Source organism: Tasmannia lanceolata, unplaced genomic scaffold (genome assembly GCF_043159265.1).
Source record: "Tasmannia lanceolata isolate RefF3 unplaced genomic scaffold, GAP_Taslan_0.1 ptg000015l, whole genome shotgun sequence".
Classification (NCBI taxonomy): domain Eukaryota; kingdom Viridiplantae; phylum Streptophyta; class Magnoliopsida; order Canellales; family Winteraceae; genus Tasmannia; species Tasmannia lanceolata.
In genome coordinates, this window is record NW_027518692.1 from 25,826,687 (window position 1) to 25,847,172 (window position 20,486).

The 20,486-nt window shown below is 38.1% G+C and overlaps 1 protein-coding gene across 1 annotated transcript; it reads right to left on the bottom strand.

Annotated features, from left to right (window-relative positions):
* Nucleotides 1-250: 250 nt before the first annotated feature.
* LOC143846175 (ent-copalyl diphosphate synthase 1-like) lies at nucleotides 251-11,861 on the bottom strand. The gene is made up of 15 exons (XM_077354595.1): nucleotides 11,729-11,861; nucleotides 9,780-9,872; nucleotides 8,019-8,101; nucleotides 7,621-7,924; nucleotides 6,402-6,585; nucleotides 5,788-6,002; nucleotides 5,571-5,691; nucleotides 5,085-5,197; nucleotides 4,777-5,003; nucleotides 4,554-4,669; nucleotides 3,306-3,404; nucleotides 3,002-3,226; nucleotides 1,682-1,802; nucleotides 1,398-1,589; nucleotides 251-562 (listed from the first exon to the last, which is right to left on the bottom strand). The coding sequence occupies exons 1-15, from the start codon at nucleotides 11,820-11,822 to the stop codon at nucleotides 329-331; spliced, it is 2,421 nt and encodes an 806-aa protein (XP_077210710.1). The 5' UTR covers nucleotides 11,823-11,861; the 3' UTR covers nucleotides 251-328.
* Nucleotides 11,862-20,486: the final 8,625 nt, after the last annotated feature.

Here is a 20,486-nt window from a genome sequence, read left to right on the forward strand (position 1 = left end):
AATCAATTGGGTTCTGTTGGATTTACCATTGTTGTCCACCTCATATATTTGGATGCGCAAATCTAACAGCACTTACAATTATTCTCACGTTTCTTCTGGGTTCTTGTCTGCCATATTCAGATATTAGGAAAGCACTATCTCTATCAGTTTGTTCCACTAAATGGATGGAAATGCCTTTACCAGCTTATGCCTGCTACAGTAGCTATATTGCAACCAATGAAACTCTGTAACATTTTCTTTAGTAACTATATATTGCAATCATGTAAACCCTGTAACATTTTATTAACGTCTTCTATGCATTTTTTGATACAGAAGCTACAAAATAAGATTAAGCTACTCTTTCAAAGAGTACCTTTTCGATATGAAGATCAAAGGCTGCAGGGGAACAATAGGCAGAGTAGTAGAAGCTCTTGGCAACGGTGAGGAATGTCTGCTTGATTTCACAATCGAATCCTTGGGAGTCCTGCAGTACACATTGTGCGATCTCTTGCATTTCAGACTCTATTTGGTGGGCTCCTGCGCTTGCCCAGCTGTTTGCATCGTCCATGTCCTTTGTTTGGGCCTGATCATGTACAGTAAAAGTCTTAGTAAAAAATTTCCTTCCATTTATGTATTTTTTTCTGGTTAAGTTTGAGAGATAGATTTCTAATCTAACAATATATAACAATGCATTTCTCTTGAATTTCTGACTGTATTGGAGGTTATTAGTACGCGCATTAAAGAGCAATGATAATATCACACCTGGTCTGTGTCAGACATGGCGAACGATATTTTGAATTTTTTTATCAACAAAAAAAGTGAAGAAAATGAGCTGGGAATGTTCCCCATGGATCATAAGAGATCTAAAGCAAGCCATGATAATCAATTGAAAGCGTGACCGATCCATAGAAGTACTCCAACACTCCACCTCTGTCGTATATTCAATATATCACACTAGATAGATATCATATTTGTGGACGTATAATCTTATATGCTCTTATTTGCATATAATCTTATGTGAATAGTTCTATATCTGTCGAATATTGGCTTCTAAAGAGCCCATAATGTTCTGTCTGGTTTTATGAGGGATGCTTTAGGACACAATTTCATTGCAATGCAATGTGGACTGCTAAGGCATAGTGGGCCCTACCTATGATTGATCCAAGCCCATCATTTTTTTTTTGAAATGGATCCAAGTCTATCATTTGAGAGTCCTGTCAAGTGAATGGCGAGGATCAATCAATGAACGGACAGGATCAAACCATTGATGGGACCAATTATGCATCCAACCTTATATTATGATGTGGTGGCTCCTACCCAACTTCCTATATAGGGATAAGGGAAGGGTGATTTGGGTTTTTTCGAAGACTTAAAAAGCGACAAAAGAGTAACTAATTTTAAAAGTGGCTTTCACTGACCTTGAGCTTTCGAATGCGACGAAGCTTGTGACAGAGGGTGTTGGATAAGGAAGCAAGCCGGGAGTAGACCGGATCGGCCAAGAATTCTTCTGAACCGGACCGGCCAGCGCACAGGTTTATCGTGCGCACTAGGAGCTCTGCACCCCCGTCCTTGTCTGGGTTCTGGTACGAAAAATTCAGCCAAGAAGCCCACTACGGAGGAGAGAATGGAAAAAATTACTAGTTGGTTGTTTGTGAGTACGGAAAGGGCATAAAAATAATGATAATATTATTATATTACTTACGGCTTGTCGTAAGTGGTAACGGACGTCTCTACCATGTGCTACGAGGGATTCCCAAGAAAGGTGGCCCACTGTCTCCAGTAGGGCCCACACCAATCCCTTTCCTGTCTTCTTCTTACCCGACCTGCATTAACATATCAACTTTTAATTACTTAATGCCATTCGTGCCTTTCAAACCCCACAAAACAATATTCGAGAGAGAGAGAGAGAGAGAATTTATATGATGCCCGACCCTCAAAATAGCAACCACCTAGCCCTTGTAAATTACCCGGCCGGGCATCATATAAAAACTGTAAAAACTGTTATAACTGTTACTGCTTGCTGCCTGTATCACAACAAATGAGGTAAGATAATTTTTGAAGATTGATGGTCGGTTCTCTAGAGATTTTATATGGGGGTAGTGGGGAAGTTCAAGTTCTTTTAAAAGTAGAGGGTGAGTAAGTTATTACAATACAAGATATTACAATGAAGTCTACTTTTGTAACTTAAAGCTTTCATCTCATAATTAAAAGGCGTTTTCGAAAGACACAAATATGTTATTACAGTATTAAGAGGCCGTTTGGATATGCGGATTTTAGAATCTTGGATTTCCTCAAAATCGTAGTTGGGAGACTAGAGAAGGAGACCGACGTACCGTTTCGCTTCTATTTAGAATCTGGGATTTTAAGTTAGAAATCGAGGTTTTAGAAATCTCTTCCCCATCCTGAGATTTCTAAAACCTGGAAACATGGGATGATCTCCTACTCTCTTGCTGAAGGCTGAGAAATCTGAAAACGAAGGCCGGTCTCCTTTCGCCTGGTATCTATGATTTTGGAGAAATCCAAGATTCTAAAATCCGTGTATCTAACCCTAAATGTTAATGGGAGTTCCCTTATAAATAACCATTTTTAAAATAACAATGGCTTCCTTATCACTTTAACAAATAGTATGACAGCTGAACTTGGACTTTTTTGCAGTAATTAAAGTCATCCCCATAAGCTTAGACACGTCCACATACGTCAGTTTGCCCTATTTGGAATTAGTTTTTTTTTTTCGTACGTAGAAAAAACAAACAAGGGTTGGCCATGACAGACCCTACATACGTCAGTTTGTCCTATTTGGAATTAGTTTGTTTTTTCTACGTAGGAAAAACAAACAACAAGGGTTGGCCACTACGTATTGGAAAAAAAACGGTACTAATTATTATTATTTATTTATTTGTGACGGAGAGAAGGGCTATACCAGACCCAACCAGACCAGACCCAACCAACATATTGCTATACCAGGCTAGACCCAACCAACATATTGCTATCATAATAACGACAGGAGTTGTATTTTCCATACCTCTTGTCATTAAATTCTTCCAGAAAGGCTCTCCTCTTCTCCGAAGTATTTGCTTCGCTGCCAAAATAAGATGAGACCGCCTCCATAAGGACCGCGGTCCGGGCCCAAGCTAGCCGTTCTGTTGCCTTTTCGGGCTCGAATATACTCGCAGTGGCCAAAAAGTAAGCCCGGACTACTGCCCTTTTGCTCAAACCAAACTCTCCTAAATTGCACTCCTCGTACCATCTGCAGGGTTTCACTCATAGTTAGAATAACGAGAAGGGCTGCGAATTTCATTACAGAGGATGTTTGTTTCTGCACTTACTTTTCGATCTCGAGCCATTCTAACTGGTGCAATGCTTGGCAGTTGTTGAAGTCTGATTTAGCAAGATCCAGATAGGAGTTGTTGTTCACATAAGGCATTCTGCAGCCAGAGATTTCCTTAATGCAACACTCTATTAATAGTTAAGGTCCTATTCGTAGTTTTTTTTTTTTTGATAATCTAGTTTGAGTCCAAAACTGGTTATTGAACATAAAATTGTTGGATCGTGTGGTTGTCAGCCCTCAATCGGATATTCAGAGATATGTGACGGTGATGATCATCATGTGATAATATCCAAACATGTATTGCGCACACACACATGCATGTATTAATTTATAAACGAATAATGATATGGAGACCGAGAGGGTGACCGAGAGTCGAACCAAATGATAAATTCGTCCCTTTTCTTTACTGGGACAGCCAGCGCCAATGTATGTGGCAATCAGGCCCATTGAATCTCTTTCCATGTGAAGTACAACAGCCCCTCTGCAGTCATAGATGCACTGCTACTGGTTGTCCCAAGTAAAAAAATAGGGGCGTGTTTATCACTTTCCTACATTTATTCTCTTGTATTAAGACCTGATTTTCAACTAGCACGTGCATTGAGGATATTGGGAGATGATGAAACTGCCACATTAGTTATTGAACCAGCTCGGTGCGGGTGACTCATCAGGTGGTTACAATATCTCTCGAATAAGATGGTAGTTGTCTTAAGTGTGTGTTATTGGTGGTGATGGGGCCATTGTGGGAATGAGAAATCTCTCCATATTCCCAAGGTGTTAATATGGGTCCTTATTAAATTTTGACTAAACCTAAATGATAAGTCATGCTGGAGATGGAAGAGACTCATCTTAACGGAGATGGAAAAGTCTTTTCAAGGAAGTTGCTGGAAAATAAGCAACCATCACCGTAAGGGTATATAAATATCTCCCAATAAATCAAGAAAAGCCATTCAGAAGAAAAGAATTGACAAGTCCCCACCCTCCTAAGAGAACACCAGTATGTCCTCTAGAATACTAAGGTATTTTTGCAGGATCTCAACGTCAAAAATAAAAGGGCCTAGGAGATGTAGATTCCCAAACCCATATGGAGAAGGCTAAATTACCCTTCAAGTTCCAGCCTAGGTAAAACTTATATGTATAGAGAAATTCGGGGTACTTTGGTCTTTTCCCAATAGACTAGATAAAGGCTCTCTCTATCCTTATTGGCCAAGAGGCCCAAGATGATGAAGTGGGTAGAGAAGTAACATACCTGTAGAGCGTTTTTCCAATCCATATGTCGTCTTCCCCTCCGTATTGTTCCAAGTAGAACCTTGTCTCTACACGAGGAAGGCTTGCATACCATGGAAAGTCCAGTGTATATCCCACCTAGTATATATATTTTTTATTTCAATGGGTCACTTAAACATTTTCCGAGTAATATCTCAGTAATGGATGAACTGGGTTCTCTTGAATTAGAATTATCTTTTACTTACTTCACCAGGCAAGTCTTTGGTTATTATCCATTTGTCTAGAAGCTGGTTGGAATCTTGCTTTTGTCTCAAAAATTTGTAGGAGAAACTCCTGGCATCTTCTAGAATCTTCTCTCCAGGAAACATGACTTGAGAAGCTCTGTTCAAGTTGTATATCCCTGTAATGGCCTGGTTTGCTTGCCCCACAAAGCAAAAGAACTCTTCCCCACTCTTGAAATGTCTAAATGCTTCTGCAATAACATAATTCACATGTAAGTGTAATCATATAGCCAGAAAGTTTGGGAGATTCTGTATATTTATTTTATATTTACCAGTGGAAATATCGTATCCATGTAATCTTAGGAGCCTGAAGCCCATGGCCGTGTCGTCAACATCATGTACTTTGGAATTTCTAGCCCAACAGATTCCATCTTCAGTCCAGTATCTGAAAAAATTTCAATTTTTTCTGTCATTATAATTCCCTATTAGATGGAAAGAAAGGATATTTATTAGATTTTTCAGAGTTTTAAAGATAAATTTTGCAATCCCTGTGAAACAACAAATTAATCCAAAAGCTTAAGCTATTAGAGTTGGTGTTATTTAATCATTTATACTTTAACACTCCCCCTCCCGTGTGGCCCCTCTTTTTTTGGGTTGGCAGTACACGTGGATTTTTAATATCAAGGATTTGCTGGGTTTGGAACCCAAGACCTGCCGTGAGGCAATAATAACTCCGATCCCATGTGAAACAACCAATTACTCCAAAAGCTTAAGCTGTAATGGTTGGTGTTCTTTAATCATTTATACTTTAACAATACCTATGTACATAATCCAGGCATTCTTTGATTTCTGATTTGAAATATCGAGAAATCCCAAGTCGTTCCAAGCGATCAACGACCCAAATATGCTCGAACATGTCCACCGGATAGACATTTGGCACTAAAGAGTGGAACTAAAACAGTCAATAATCGATAATAAAATGTAAAAGGGAAAATAAGATTCAGATATTTTGTGAAACTGTTGATTATTTTTTACCTCCCCCATTGAATCTTTCAACTGCTCTCTGCAGATAATCCAGGCATTTTCTGTCCTTTGTTTGCATCAGTGCAAATGCAGTCGAGGAAGGAGAAAATAAGAAGGACCCATCTTCGCTCTGTAGCTTGAGAAGCTTTTCCCAGTCCAAATTAGGCATTCCTTCCAAACTATGTAGGAGTGTTGTTGGAACTTGGTGCATCATTTCCTTTGGTATCCTACCCACATGCCCACAAGAAAAATAAATAGATGGACAGAAAAAAAAACCCTGTTTTTTTCAAAACACTAGTTTTAAGTACTCTGGGCATCTTCTTAATTTGATAATTATAGATCTAGACAGCTCAATAAATGTGCCACTGCTAAAAAAAATGTGCCACAGCTGAAAAATAAATTATATCTATGAGATTATCCTGTCTGATCAATGTGCTCTTTTATTGCCTATTATTGCCTGTAGCTTTTGTCGATCATAAAAAAAGGTTCAATCGACCTCTGATCTTGAAGAATATTTCGAATGTGGCCGAGATAGTTTATAGATCGAGTCACGATGTATAGATTACACACAAGATCATTTTCAATATAAAATTAAACTATTAAAAGAGATGTCTCATAAAGCATACCTCTGGAGTTTTAGATTTCTCTTGTCGTATATGTCTTGCAAGACAGGAGAATCCAAAGGAACTTCCAAACCTAGAGATTGAGATATTTCAATCAGGGATGGGAATGCAACTTCGAAGCCAATGGGCATGTGCTCTGCAATTTCGTCCTTGAGTTTCCCTATGTTTTCTCTAAGAAAAGACATTCCTGTTTACAAAGCAATGTATGGATTAGATTAATGAAAGATTTTGAATTTGAGGAAAATATTGAAGAAGAACCCAACACGATGTTGGGTTCACTTAAATTATATTTATAGACTTTTTAGAAGTCATTTACATGAAATATATGAAAAATATGTGCTCAACTTCCTAAAACTACTTATATTTAAAATTCAAAATATATAACTAAAAACTAACCTAAGTTGTCTAACCTACCACTCTTAACAATTCAACGGTTAGACCAATTGATAAGATATATTCTAGCATGTCCCTTCAAATGTACGGGCGCCCAGTGCAATCTGGGGAGGGCAAGATGTACGCAACCTTACCGATGCTTTGCAGAGAGACTGTTTCCATGACTCGAACCCGTAACCACCAGGTCACATTGGAGCAACCTTACCGTTGTGCCAAGGCTCACCCTCAATGTCGCCTCAAATGTATGTAGATTAGAAATCAATATACATTTGATTACAATAAAATGTCTTAAAAATAATTAGAATATGCATCTTAATACCATGAAAGATTTTGAAAATTTTGGAAAAATAAGAACCCACTACAATCTTGGGTGCCCTTGCATTATATTTATAGAGACATTCTACAAGTGGTTTACATGAAATACATAAAAACATGTGGATAACGAGAAATTATATGGTGGCCGACCGTGTGGTAAAAAGCGCAGAGAGAGAGAGAGAAAACCTGCCACCCTTGATTTCTAATCCAAGGAAAAGTACAAAAAGGGGGCTTTTCTTGGATAAAAATCAAGGGAGGGAGGGTTTTCTCTCTCCGACCTTTACATCATAAGGTCGGCCACCATATAAAATCTCGTGGATAACTACCTAAAACTACATATATATTTAAAATTCAAAGCACATAACTAAAAACTAACTGTTAAGTTGTCTAACCTACCACTCTAAAAATCCAACGGTCAGATCTTTCCAGATCTGTTCTAATATATTCTAGCAATTAACAGATATATACATATTAATTAATGTATGTAATATCACTAGACATGGATTTTCAGTACCTTTTTCGCTTCTTTCGTGGTAAATTTTCCACGATTTCATTGCAATTACACATGCCAATGTGTTAATTATCCGATCGTGAGCGGAGAATATATACGGATCGCCCCACGAACCATCGATCAGCTGATTCTCGGCGATCCATTCAAGGGCGGAAGGGAATTGTGGAGCACCACTGCCATGAATGTCCTCAACTAGAGCAACCCAAGCTGTGTCATAGGCAGATACACTTATTTCTCCATTGCCCATATCATGAAACATTGCTTTGACAAGATCAATCTGTTGTCTAGTCTCGCTTGATTCCAAAACCTTCACAAATATCATGACAGAACATCGAACCCATTTTCTATAGAAGAAATTAAGTTCAACTAATTATAACAAAATGCAAACTTAGTTGAGTAACCTTTAAAAGTGCCTCTTCTTTTTCCTCTTTGTTAACGGCCTTCGGCCACTCGATGATTGATAAACCCCCATTTTGAAATTTTTCTGCACATTATACCGGAAGTATTACAAGCCGCTAGATGTGTGTGAGTAGATGTGTCTAAATACATACATAGATAAATAATAGGAATGCTAAACTGAAGGGCACAGGAGCGCCCCATTGGACCTCTCACTCAGGAGTAAATGCAAACTTTCCAATGGGGAGATCTTGGGCTCTTTTTTTGCAAGGGTGTCCTTCAATTTAATATTCAGATATAAATAAGAGGATTGCTACACTGAAGGGTGCCCTTGCAAACATCCAGCTGCAAGGACATCCTACTGAATCCAATTCTTCTAAGTGCCCTTATAATGACACTGCAAAAAAAAAAAAAAAAAGAGTAAGGGAATAGTAAATGCACTTGAGTAACTTTGGCCACCGTGAAAAAATATTCCATGGAATATTTGTGGGGCCAGTTGGGCACTTGAGCCCACTAATATTCCATGGAATAATTTTTCATGGTTGCCAAAAATGGCCCAAATGTTGAGATTGCAGATTAAAATTTTGGTTGCAAACCCACAATTAAAAGGGGTGTTTAACGTAATAGCTTTTGATAGCTAATTAAAAACTAAAAAAGTGAAAAACAAGGAGATTCGTCAAATTATCAAAACATGGTCGTGCAAATAGCATCTTTATTGCATCTCATCTTTTTTTAGGAGAGAAGAGCCATCCATGGAATGAATTAAATGAATAGCTTAAAGCCAGCTCTCACTCTCTCTCTCTCTCTCTCTCTCTCTCTCTCTCTCTCTGTATAGAGAGAAGAAAATAAATGTTCTCCTTTTTCTATTTTATCATTTAGATATTGATATATAGTTTTTTATATGTTGTCTGCAAGTACATGAGCATATGTTTTTAGAAAATGCATTGGCAGCATAGGATGATGCAAATCATTCATTTGTTGTGCTCCAATATATAAATAATATGTGCCCTATCATCTCCATTTTTATCTCGAGGGATTTACTAGGGATCATCACAGAAAGGAATTTTGCGGCTGGCTGTTGCAGCCACAGACACACACAAGCTCACTTCTCATAAGATTTTGTCTTATTATTTTAATTAATCTGTGGTGGCTGCTCTCACATGCAACAGCCCGCTGCAAAATGTCTTTCTGCGATGGTCCCTAGCAAATCCCTTATCTCTAAGTGCAGACATGCTATTGTTAATGAAAATTAACAAAGATTATTAGAAATCTTTGATTTTATCATATCCTAACCATCTGATATGTAGCACGACGACAGATTATGCACACATGTATAGATCGAAGGGTTAGGATTGTTAAAGTAGAAAAGATTAAATAACAGCATCTCCAGTAGCTTAAGCTTTAATTTTGGACCAATTGGTCTTTTCACACGGTATCAGAGCAAGGGTTGTGGGTTCAAACCTCCTTATTATTAAAAATCCACATGGATTGGCCAACCTAAAAGAGAGTCCAGATGTATTAAATGTGTAGGCAAACCCTAAAAAAGAAGGGCCACACGTGAGGGGGAGTGTTAAAGTATAAAAGATTAAATAACACCATCTCCAATAGCTTAAGCTTTTGGAATAATTGGTCGTTTCACAATGATCATCCTATAGAGATGATTTTCATGGCACGGCTTATTTATGTTGAAGCCCAATAAATGAATGGTTTGGATCATCCTATTGAGTTTTTGTATGTGTAAATATGCATTGTGCTATTTTTTTTACCTTGCATGACACGTGGTTTTGGCAAAGGAATGCATCTTGGAGAAGGAAGGCGGGTGTCCGCCCATTTCCATCCAGCTCTGTAGTAACCCACAACTGAAAGAAGAAAAAGGTAATGCTCCAAAAAGTAAGAAAGTCTAATTAAAAGTAAGAAAGTCAAATTAAAAGTAACTTTTTTCATTGGGAGATGATATTTTCACCCCATTACTTGCACACGCACCCCTGTGACGTGATTTGAGGCAACTTTATGTCAAATCATGTTACAGGGGGTGGGTGAAAACATCATCTCACCCTTTCCATTTCATAGCATTGTTCGTTTGCTATTTACTATTTACTATTCACATGGCAGAAAATCTTGTCCACAGGATGATCTTAACCCACCAATCCCTAGAGGTTTCTTTATTGTGCTGTCCATTTTAAAACCTGAACAAATAGGACGGTTAGGATCATCATATGGAGAAGATTCCCCAGGTGCATGGCCCAACAAATGGATTGTCTGGATCACCTAAACAATGTGGGCCCCACTGTACTATTGGTAAACATGTGCATTCGAGGGCCGTGCACCATATAATTTCCCCTCATTTGAAAGGGATTTGCTCGGAAAAGGCAAAATTTTGCGGCATCAGAGTGCTGCCACCTCATGAATAATGACAAAATCTGTTGAAAAGTGAAGCTGTGTAGCTTGCACTCTTATGCAACAGACTTTCCGATGGACCCTGGCAAATCCCCATTTGAAAATGTAACGTATTGAGAAAATAGTATAAAATAAAGGGGGTGTGTCTACCAAACATAACGGGGTTTAAAATAAAGGAAATGTGCACTCTCATGAGAAAAACAGAAAACCCTTTCATCATAACAGTTTCCTTTTTCCTAAACCAAACGAGGAGAATATTTGGTGACACTTTTTCACTCTCTCTCGCGAAAACTCAGCTTTTGTATGATTTCCTTCCTTAACAACGAGGATATCTGTGCCTGCAGCACCAAACCAAGGGGGAGAAAATCTATATTTGAATGCCAAAACTCCTCTCATCTTGCTGGAAAATCAATTCAAGGACCGTCTAAGCCAAAATTAGCAATCCTAGAGCAGTGCATTTTATTTTATTTTTGAATGGCAAAGAATTATATTAAGGGCGATGATAAATTCGCACTCCCTGTAGAGTAATTCGCACCCTTTTAAAGGAGGATATGTGGCAGACTGTAACGCTTTTTAACGTCAATTCACATTAAAGGTGTGCAAATTTTCCTAAGGGAATGCGAATTTATCATTGCCTTGAATTAATCAAGAAACGAAACATACACAACAACATGGAAGAACCCACAGATGAGACCAAACTAAACAAAGAAATAGAGCAAAAACCATATAAGAAGGAAAAATCAATCAAGGAATAGGGAGAGAGTCGAAAACTTCCAATTTCGCCCTAGAGACGTCCCACTCCCACTCTTAGCAGATCTTCTTATATGATGAAATCCAAAAGTGGATCCTGCCACATGATGAAATGCAATTGAGCATTGCTTTTTCTGTTCATTTGGGCCAAAAATATAACTTTGTTACTATTGTTTTTTCTTATTTGGATTATTTCTCCCATCGGTCTTTGTACTTAGTGGTGGATGAACTACTTCATGAGCTCGAAGGTGCCCAATGTTTTTCAAAATTGGATCTGGGTGCTTAGGGAAACTAACTAAAATATAGAAATAATCCAAATACGGAAAACCAATAATAACAAACTTAAAGAAACTAAAAAAAAAAAAAGATTCGGCGAATATATTCGGAAAATAGACAACAGTAGCTCAGGCATTCCAGCCGAGAAGACGCATTTTGCTTTGCATGAACATCAAGCATAAGCATAAGAGAGTAGATATTTCGAGCTAAATACTCCGATGATTTTTAATTAACTAGCTATTTCTAGAGAATTCGAGTTCCTTTTTTCTTCTTTATACTAAGAAAAACTTACCAGTGAAAGCCACTGGAAGGCCGGTATAAGCTAGTTTCGGTGTGATGGGAGCAGCCGGAGAAGATGGACGGACGAGATTCACCAGAAAAGTCATTATTGTGGTAGAAAAGGAGAGTAGTAAGGAGAAAGGAGATTTGAAGGTAGGATTTAAAGCAGTGGGTGAAGGGAGAAAGAGACAGAAACGGCTTCAGAAGAGATTCCCACGAAGTGCTGTGCATGGATCCTAAACATGGAAATATTGGCGCTTGTTCAATTTGATTTCTCTCCAATTTCTCATCTCGTTTCATTTACTATTTAATATCCATGATTAAATGGGAAATGATATCGGCACAACCATGTTGTAATAATTGCAAAGACTCAGCCTGTCTTTTATTTTTTAATTGGCTTGTGAGAGCTTTGTTAATCTCTGACTGATATCATTTCCCAATTATATAGTAGATTTCCAGATGGAGGGTGATATCCCCATTTTCTTCCCGGATCACCCCCTATTGTATTTACGATTGCTATTTTTACAATAGAAGGGGATGCTTATCAACCATGAGATTGCAGGTTTGATCGATCTTCACCCCCATTTCTTCCTCTGACTACTCATTTAACACTACCAGTGAGTGGCACATGGAATAAAAGGGGGCGGGGGGATAAATCATTTTCCGTCACCAGGTATGGAAACTTACATTCAGAACCCTTCTCTCTCACACACACACACACACAAAGGGCGCTGAAACTCCCCCACCCTTGACGGCTGGCTAACGTTAAACGTTAGGATTTAACGTATACGTCACTTTCCCACCATTTGACCGGTCTCTCTCTCTCTCTCTCTCTCCACACACACACAACAGGAACAGTTGGTGGGCCCAACAGAAACCGTTGGTTGAATGGTGGGCCCATCTTTGAACAACGTAGGCCCCGCCCATACCACACCATAGGATAATCCAAACCGTCCATTTGATGGGCCATAAACGTAAATAGGTTGCGTCCCAAAATATCATTTCCATAGGTTGATCCTAGCCCTCCGATCTAAATAGAAACTACATCTTATGCAACCTCTATAGATTGTAGGGTTGTGATCATCCTATGGAAATGATTTTTGGGGCACAACCTATTTACATTATGGCCCATCAAATGAATGGTTTGGATCATTCTATGGAGTTGGTCGTAAAGTAACATGAAGGCCCGTCCACAACATAGGACGATCCAAACCGTCTATAGTTTGGATAATCCTACGGAGTTGGTCGTACAATAACATTAAGGCCCAATCGTTGTCCCCACCGATATTTTTTCAAATTGAAGCGTACCATCCACAACATAGGATGATCCAAGCCGTCCATGGTTTGGATCATCCTATGGAGTTGGTTGTACACTAACATTAAGGCCCAATCGTAGGCCCCACCGATATTTTTCAAATTGAAGCGTACCGTCCACAACATAGGATGATCCAAGCCGTCCATGGTTTGGATAATCCTATGGTGTACGTGGTTCGTACCAATTTAGACCCCACCCATATTTTTGAAAATGAAGTGTACCGTCCAGACCATAGGATGATCCGAGCCGTCCATTTGATGGGCCACAATGTAAATAGGTTGTGCCCCAAAAATCATTTCCGTAAGATGATCACAACCCTACAATATATAGAGGTTGCATAAGATGTAGTTTCTATTTAGATCGGAGGGCTAGGATCATCCTATGAAAATAATATTTTGGGACGCAACCTATTTACATTTATGGCCCATAAAATGGACGGTTTGGATTATCCTATGGTGTGGTATGGGCGGGGCCAACGTTGTTCAAAGATGGGCCCACCATTCCACCAACGGTTTCTGTTGGGCCCACCAACTGTTCCTGTTGTGTGTGTGTGTGTGTGGAGAGAGAGAGAGAGAGAGAGAGAGAGAGAGAGAGAGAGAGAGAGACCGGTCAAATGGTGGGAAAACGTTAGCCAGCCGTCGGGGGGGGGGAGTGGTATCAGCGTCCGATGGCTTTCCCCAATTGTCATGGTAACTTCTATCGTGATTATTGATCTACTAGGTGACACGACATGCTAATGCAGTTCAAATCATACGGCTGATTTATTTCTATTTTCCTACATGATTAGGGCTGATGTATTTCCAATTTCATACATGCCAATTAGATAGATTTATTTCATTTTCTTTCATGGCCAAATAAGGAATATGCCTATTTCATGCATAGCTAAATAAGGTCATTTGGAATTGAGTTTACATTTTAATATTTAGGTTGCCTTTAATATGAAGGTGCCAATTTTATATTATTTTTTTATTGTATGAGATTCCATAAAAGGGGGTTGGATGAGACATGTAATGGGACTTCTGATTTTGATTATGAAATTAATGAATTGAAGAGAAAAATTTGTTCTTAGAGTTTGAGCTTTCTTCTTTTTTCTCTCTATTTTGATATCGTACGACTACGATTTCTAATTCCTTGTGATTTATTTTCGTGCTTCCGTTGTTGTACGCGGCTACATCACACGTCATGAGCTTATGGAAGAAAAAAAAAATTGGAAAGAGCAGTTGGATAACTCAATTTTTCTTGTTTTCTAAGAAAATTTCATTTGTTCTAGCAAGTTTTTTTTTTTTTTTCTTCATTATTGCGGGGATGAGGATTAGAGTGACAACCATATCGTAAGACTCGAATTATATTAGCCACTACATAAATGCACCAAAATATCCTTTACAATAATTGTGTCCTTTTAGAATGGTAATAATTTATTAATGAAAAAAGGACTCACAACCAAGGGGTCAAGAGCACGGGGAGAACAGAAAGAAGAACTATCAACAAAAGAGAACAATCATAGTCAAGGAGGCAGGAAGTCGAAGATCTTTAAGCTAGAGATCTTGAAAAAAAGACACAATATCCGTAATGAAGAACGATATGAAGACATATTATCCTTTAGCATTTTTTCGTAACGAAAAACGATATGAAAACATGTTTTGGTTTATTATTGTCCTAGTCATTGACCCTAATATTGTCGCGTCGTGGTTAGCCACTACATAATTGCACCCGAATATCCTTTAATAATTGTGTCCGTTAAGCATTTTTTCATAACGGAAAATGACACGAAGACACGTTTGTTTTAGGATTGTCCCAAACATACTTGTACCAGATCATAAAAAAATATTGTTGCTTTTTAAAAAAAAAAAAAAAAACTAAGGAATTTCTTGTCATAAAAATGGCTATTTATGCGAGTCACAAACCTTAGGCTGTCAAGTACAACTTTTTTTCCATTAGCTTTGGACCCAATAAAATCCTGGATAGTTCTATTGTCACAAGTCACCTTGCTTGCAATTTTTGTCGGGGGATCAGTAATTCAAAATTATTCAAGAACAACTATACCAAGAACTCCTCCGCTGACATTAGTCATTCAACCTTGTTTGTCTTCTCTCTTTAGCTTTACAACTAGCTCAGGTGTTGCTATCCTTCTCCACTTTTCCCCCATCATTACCTCATCAATCTCAATTATAGAAAAAGGTATGTTTCTCAACCAAACAACATAAATAAAAAAGGTAAAACCCATTTTAGGGAAAACTTTCTCTTTTTTAAGCTTTTAATGAATTTAAAAATTTTAGCAAACCCAAAAGCAAAAAAGCAAAGCTTTTAAACACCCCCCTTAGAATTTCATACAAGGAAGTAGTCAAGTTAATGCAAAGAATATCTTGTATCAAATGTAGGACTTATTCTTCCATAAGGTTGAATTTGATTACCATTCGAACTTAAAACAGCTCGAAACAATAAGAAGTCTATTTGATGGGATCTTCATTTACAATTTGTAAGAGTTGGAGAGAGCTAGAGAGAGTATGAATGTATGTGTGATGCCATATCTTTTGGTGCAAAAAGTCTTATTCAAAAAATAAAGCCGAAAAGGTGTATGGGACATTTTGAGAGGGACTTTTTGTTGACTTTTTATGTGAAAAAAGTCTTTTTGTAATTCAAACTTACAATGGGGTGTTTTTAGTCATTATATGCTTGTCCTTCTTTGGGACTTGCTTTATGCTTTTGGGCTTCTCACTCAAATTATTTGGGCTTCCCACCAAAAGGACTAAAGTCGTGAGAAAACTTTAGTCCTAGATGGGAAGTGTGAGAGGATGAAAGTGGCCATATATATACTTTCACTCTCTTAGCCTTGTGAATGAGCAAGGGGTCATGGGGATCCTACGCACACGGATCGCCAACTTGGATTCGGCGGGCTTTTGGTCTTACCACACACGCGTGCTGTCGGCCCGGCTTCTTTTTCTATTATTTATTTTTCTCTTTTTCTTTTAACAGTTCAAGAGTTTATTTATTTTGTTTTAACTCTTTTTACCGTTTGAGATTCCTTAATCATGGTTTAGTGACAGTTTGAAAAATGTCTCTCACGCACTAAAAGAGTGCGATGTTTCACCCTAACGTGTTGATTACTTTTCTATAAAATCGGTTTTAGAGAAAGATATTGAAAACGGATTCTTTTTCTCCTCTCTTTCTTCTCTGGTCTTCTCTCTGGTTTTCTGATCAAGGCTTTTGGCACATATAAGCGAGTTCTTAGGCATCTAGGCTGCGTGAGTGCACACCCCTAGAGCAAGAGTTGTTGTATCCTGGAAGCATACACCGAGACGCTCATCTGCACCATTGATTTATCATAGTGGGGGCGAGATTTGCCTTAAGGGCAGTGAAGACCCTTCGTACCTCAACTCGATAAGTGGTCTAACTATTTCTCTGTTTGATTACAATTTATTCTTACAGAATAATTACTGTTGATTTATGCCTTCCCAAATTAAGATGTTAATTCGTTACAAGGTATTCTCGAATCCTAAATTACAGATTTGCACATCATTTTTCTAACGCTTTTTTTTATGAATGAATTGGAATTGTCAAACTTTAGTTTTGACGCAAGTTTTCTTCTTCCCTTCTTCCATTATAGCTTTGCAAAACCGTAAATTAGTTGGTTGAAGGTATATATTATGGGTTTGGGTTTTGTTATCTTCTTTCTTCCTCTCCACTAGAGAGAGAGCAATCTTTGGAAAAGACTTCTAAAAGGTATCCCGCTTTGATTAAAAAGGAATGGAAAATGGTGAAAATATCCCTATAAGATTAAGTCTTCAAACAAGCTAACATTTGCAAGCTTAAAAATTTACTCTCATTGTATTTTATTCATTTCCTTAAAATCCAGATTGGGCCCAAACATATATTGTTAAGTGCCCACTTGGAGGAAATAAAGTTGTTTAGATTTTATTGCTTTTAGGATTTGCTTTCTTAGCTGTCTGTTGTGGCTAGGATTCTTAGGGATAAGGGTTAACTAGATTAGTAGATTTCCTATAAATAAGATGTACACAGTTCGTTTTGAAAGGAAGAAACATGTTACAGAAAGTGTCTTTGTACACAGGAGGATTGATCCTTCCCTCGAAGTGGGTCAAGAGGCTGATCTTCCCTCTAAGAAGATCAAATCCGTTGCGAACCGGATCGGGTTTGTAACATACATACGGATCTCTTTCTATAAAAATCAATGGTTTAGCTTAAGGGAACAGTAAAAAAGGCTTAATGGAATCCGGGATAATTTGATCAAGGTGTTCTCAACAACATTTGGCGAGATGCATAGTTGCCTTTTGGATAAACATACCTAATTACAAGTGGGGCCCTTTTGTGCTAGTGTCTAGTATTTTACTGGTGATTGATCATCAGATATGGACTGTGCATTTTCTATTAGAAAGGAGCAGGGCCCTTTTATGCTAGTGACTTGTAAATTATCAAAAGAAGGTGTGCCCAAGGGAAATTTTAGTTTTTGACATCGGATGTGAGGTTGAGAGATTATAATCCCAATTTTTCAGGAATATGGTGAATCTCTTGATTTTTCTATTTTATTAGTGCTTGTGATTTTGATTGCCTATTTAATCAACAAGCCCAGTAAGTGTCTCTTAGAAAGGAGCCCAAGAGCTTGTCTTTTGAGCATTTTTCATTAAATAAATGTGAGTAGAGAAGAATAATACAGCTGATTTTATACTAAACTAAACAGGACGAAGAACAAAAGAGGGAACAAAATACAAAACCCAAGTGAGGAATCTTCATGTACTGATAAAGCCAAGCAGCAAAAGGAACATTACTTATGAGAAATTAGGAAAATTAAGAACTCGTGAAGAGATTTTATATGGTGCGTGTGCCCGTGAAGTCCATTATTTTTAAAAAGGTAGAGTGGAGCCCACTTCATAGGATGATGCAACCTTTGTTGGGCGACAGCGTAAATGGGCTGTTCCCTGAAAAGCATCTCCATGGGATGATCCTAACCCTCCGATCGGTAGAGGGAATGTACATTATAGAAACCTCTATAGATTGGAGGGTTAGGACTTAGGATCATCCTATAGAGATGATTCATAGGATACAGCCTATTCACATTGTGACCCAGCAAATGAATGGTCTGGATCGTCCTATGAAGTGGGCCCCACTGTACTTTTCTAAAAAAATACTGGAATTCGCACCGTACGCCATATGAAATCTCATGAAGGTTAATCATATTTAATTTAAAGGTCATTTTACCTTGGCCGTAGGTGTGAGAAATACAATAAGTAGTGTTAGAAAAGGTAGTTAATATGTTAATAAAGTCGGAAATTGAGGCTTTTAGATCCTTCACTTTCAATACAAATTTAATGACATGAGAATTGAGACTTATAGAGGGATGAGATGAAATTAATTTACTGCTTAATGTGGAATCAATAGGGAAATAATTGATCTAGATTAAGCTGATACTTGACTTTTTCCACAAAATGATACCTTGTAATTTGTAAAAGCTGATCCAGTACATTTTTATAGAGCATTAGTCTGAAGTTAGAACTCGGTGTTCTAGCAAAAGGGTTTTGTTAACGGGTGAGGCACTCGTTAAGGTGCATTGGGAAAGGAATTTACCAATCATTTTTCACATTGTTTGAGAATTTTTATCAAAACATATGTAAAATTCCTTTCCCAATGCATCTTAACGATTGCCCCGAGGCCACTCGTTAACAAAACCCTTAGCAAAATGACCTAAAAGGGGGTGTCCGGATCTATTATAAAAAATTATGAAAAGGGTGATGATATTTTCACCCCCCTGCATTATGCATGTGCCGCCTTGTAACGTGATTTGACGTCAAAAAGCGTTTTAAGTTGCCCACTCTTCACGTCAAATCATGTTATAAGGGGAGCGTGCGCGTAATGCACGGGGGTGAAAATATCATCTCCCTTTTAAAAAGGTCTAGCAGAAATACAATTTTCCTTGAAATATGGGAATATTTTGATTTTGGAAAAAAAATTCATGGAAAACTCATTATCCAAGGGGGGGGGAAATCTTGGAAAATAATTTCCATCATCCAGACAGTCCCTAAGGCCATGTTTGGCAGCTATCAAGTAGTGAGAGAGAGGCGAGGAGAGTGGGAAACAGAGAAAATTGAAAGGGTCCAAGTGGGCAGAGCGTGAAAAGTAGCTAAAAAATAGAGAAAAGAAAATTTCTACTCAAAATATAGTTTTTGTTTTCCCTATTTTTCAGCCGGTACTCACTACTCACCATCTCCTCACTCATGCCCTCTCAATTCTCTCCCTCTCCCATGTAGGGAGATCTAACCGGATAGAACACACCCCTAAAAGCTAGCTGTTAGAGGGAGGGTGCCCATTCCCATGTAACCAATCCACATCCATTTCACATGTCCGATGTGGGACTAGTGTTTTTGCGTGGAACCCCAACATCCCACACTCTTTATTCCTCTCTCGACACTTGGTAAACTAATATTCCATGAAAAAAAATTACATATAGTTGCCAAACATGGCCTAAGTATTCATATTTAGGAGTAAATTTTCAACAGAAAATGAAAACTAGCAATCTCTAGGGGCTGGGTAAGACCAAGCTGATTTGAGTCTCTACCAGAAGAGTTTGGCCGGAGAAAGGAGGTTCACTAGCCGTGGAAAAACTAATCCTAAATATAATATGTATTTTGGATCGATTTTTCAGCAGCCTAAAGAACTCCTATCACGGATGGGAATCACATAAAACATATAGCCCATTAAAATTTATAAACAATATTATAATAGTTTTAGAGGTGATGTGGTGAATGATCACTTTCAGAGTGGCCTTAATGTCCTTCAAATAAAATTAAACTAAAATAATCTTATTTACAAATAGGGACCAATAATCATGTCTATGACTCGGATGCCAGAATTTTTTTGGTTCTTGGGACTTTTGTGGAACAAAAAACTTCCTGGGAGATTGGTGGGAAAAAAAACTCCCTGGAAGTATCCCGGTAAAATAAAAATCCCATGTTTGGTTGACCGGACTATGGTGGGAAAAAAAATCCCGGTAAAATAAAAATCCTTGTTTGGTTGCTTGAACTGTTGGGAAGAAAAAAGTTCTTCTTTTGGTTATTTTGGTTCCTCGGATTTCGTGCGGGATTATTTTGGTTCCTTGGATATATTTTTTTCCAGCTTTGGGTTTCGTGCGGGGTTATTTTAGTTCGTGGGATTTTTTTGAGCCCACTATTTAACCAGCAACCAAACGTGGATTTCCTGCAGAAATTCCACAAAAGTCCCAAGAACCAAAAAAATTCTGGCATCCAAACGAACTGATCGGATGATTGGTATTAATTTATGCAGTAGGAGTAGGAGTGACTCTCTCTCTCTCTCTCTCTCTCTCTCTCTCTCTCCACCAATACAATATTCACAAGTTTCTATTTGCTACACAGTTGTAATTTTGAGAGAGAGAGAGAGAGAGAGCATAACCAGTGCCAATACAAAGTAAGAACTTATGTTGACAATCATT

Excerpts from the sequence above, each read along its gene's own strand:
- LOC143846175 (XM_077354595.1), bottom strand. The coding sequence starts at position 11,822 with ATGACTTTTCTGGTGAATCTCGTCCGTCCATCTTCTCCGGCTGCTCCC. Across the intron at positions 5,198-5,570 it reads TGCCTGGATTATGTACATAG|ATACTGGACTGAAGATGGAA; the intron begins GTATTGTTAAAG and ends AAATTTTTTCAG. Across the intron at positions 1,590-1,681 it reads GTTACCACTTACGACAAGCC|TGGGCTTCTTGGCTGAATTT; the intron begins GTAAGTAATATA and ends TCTCCTCCGTAG.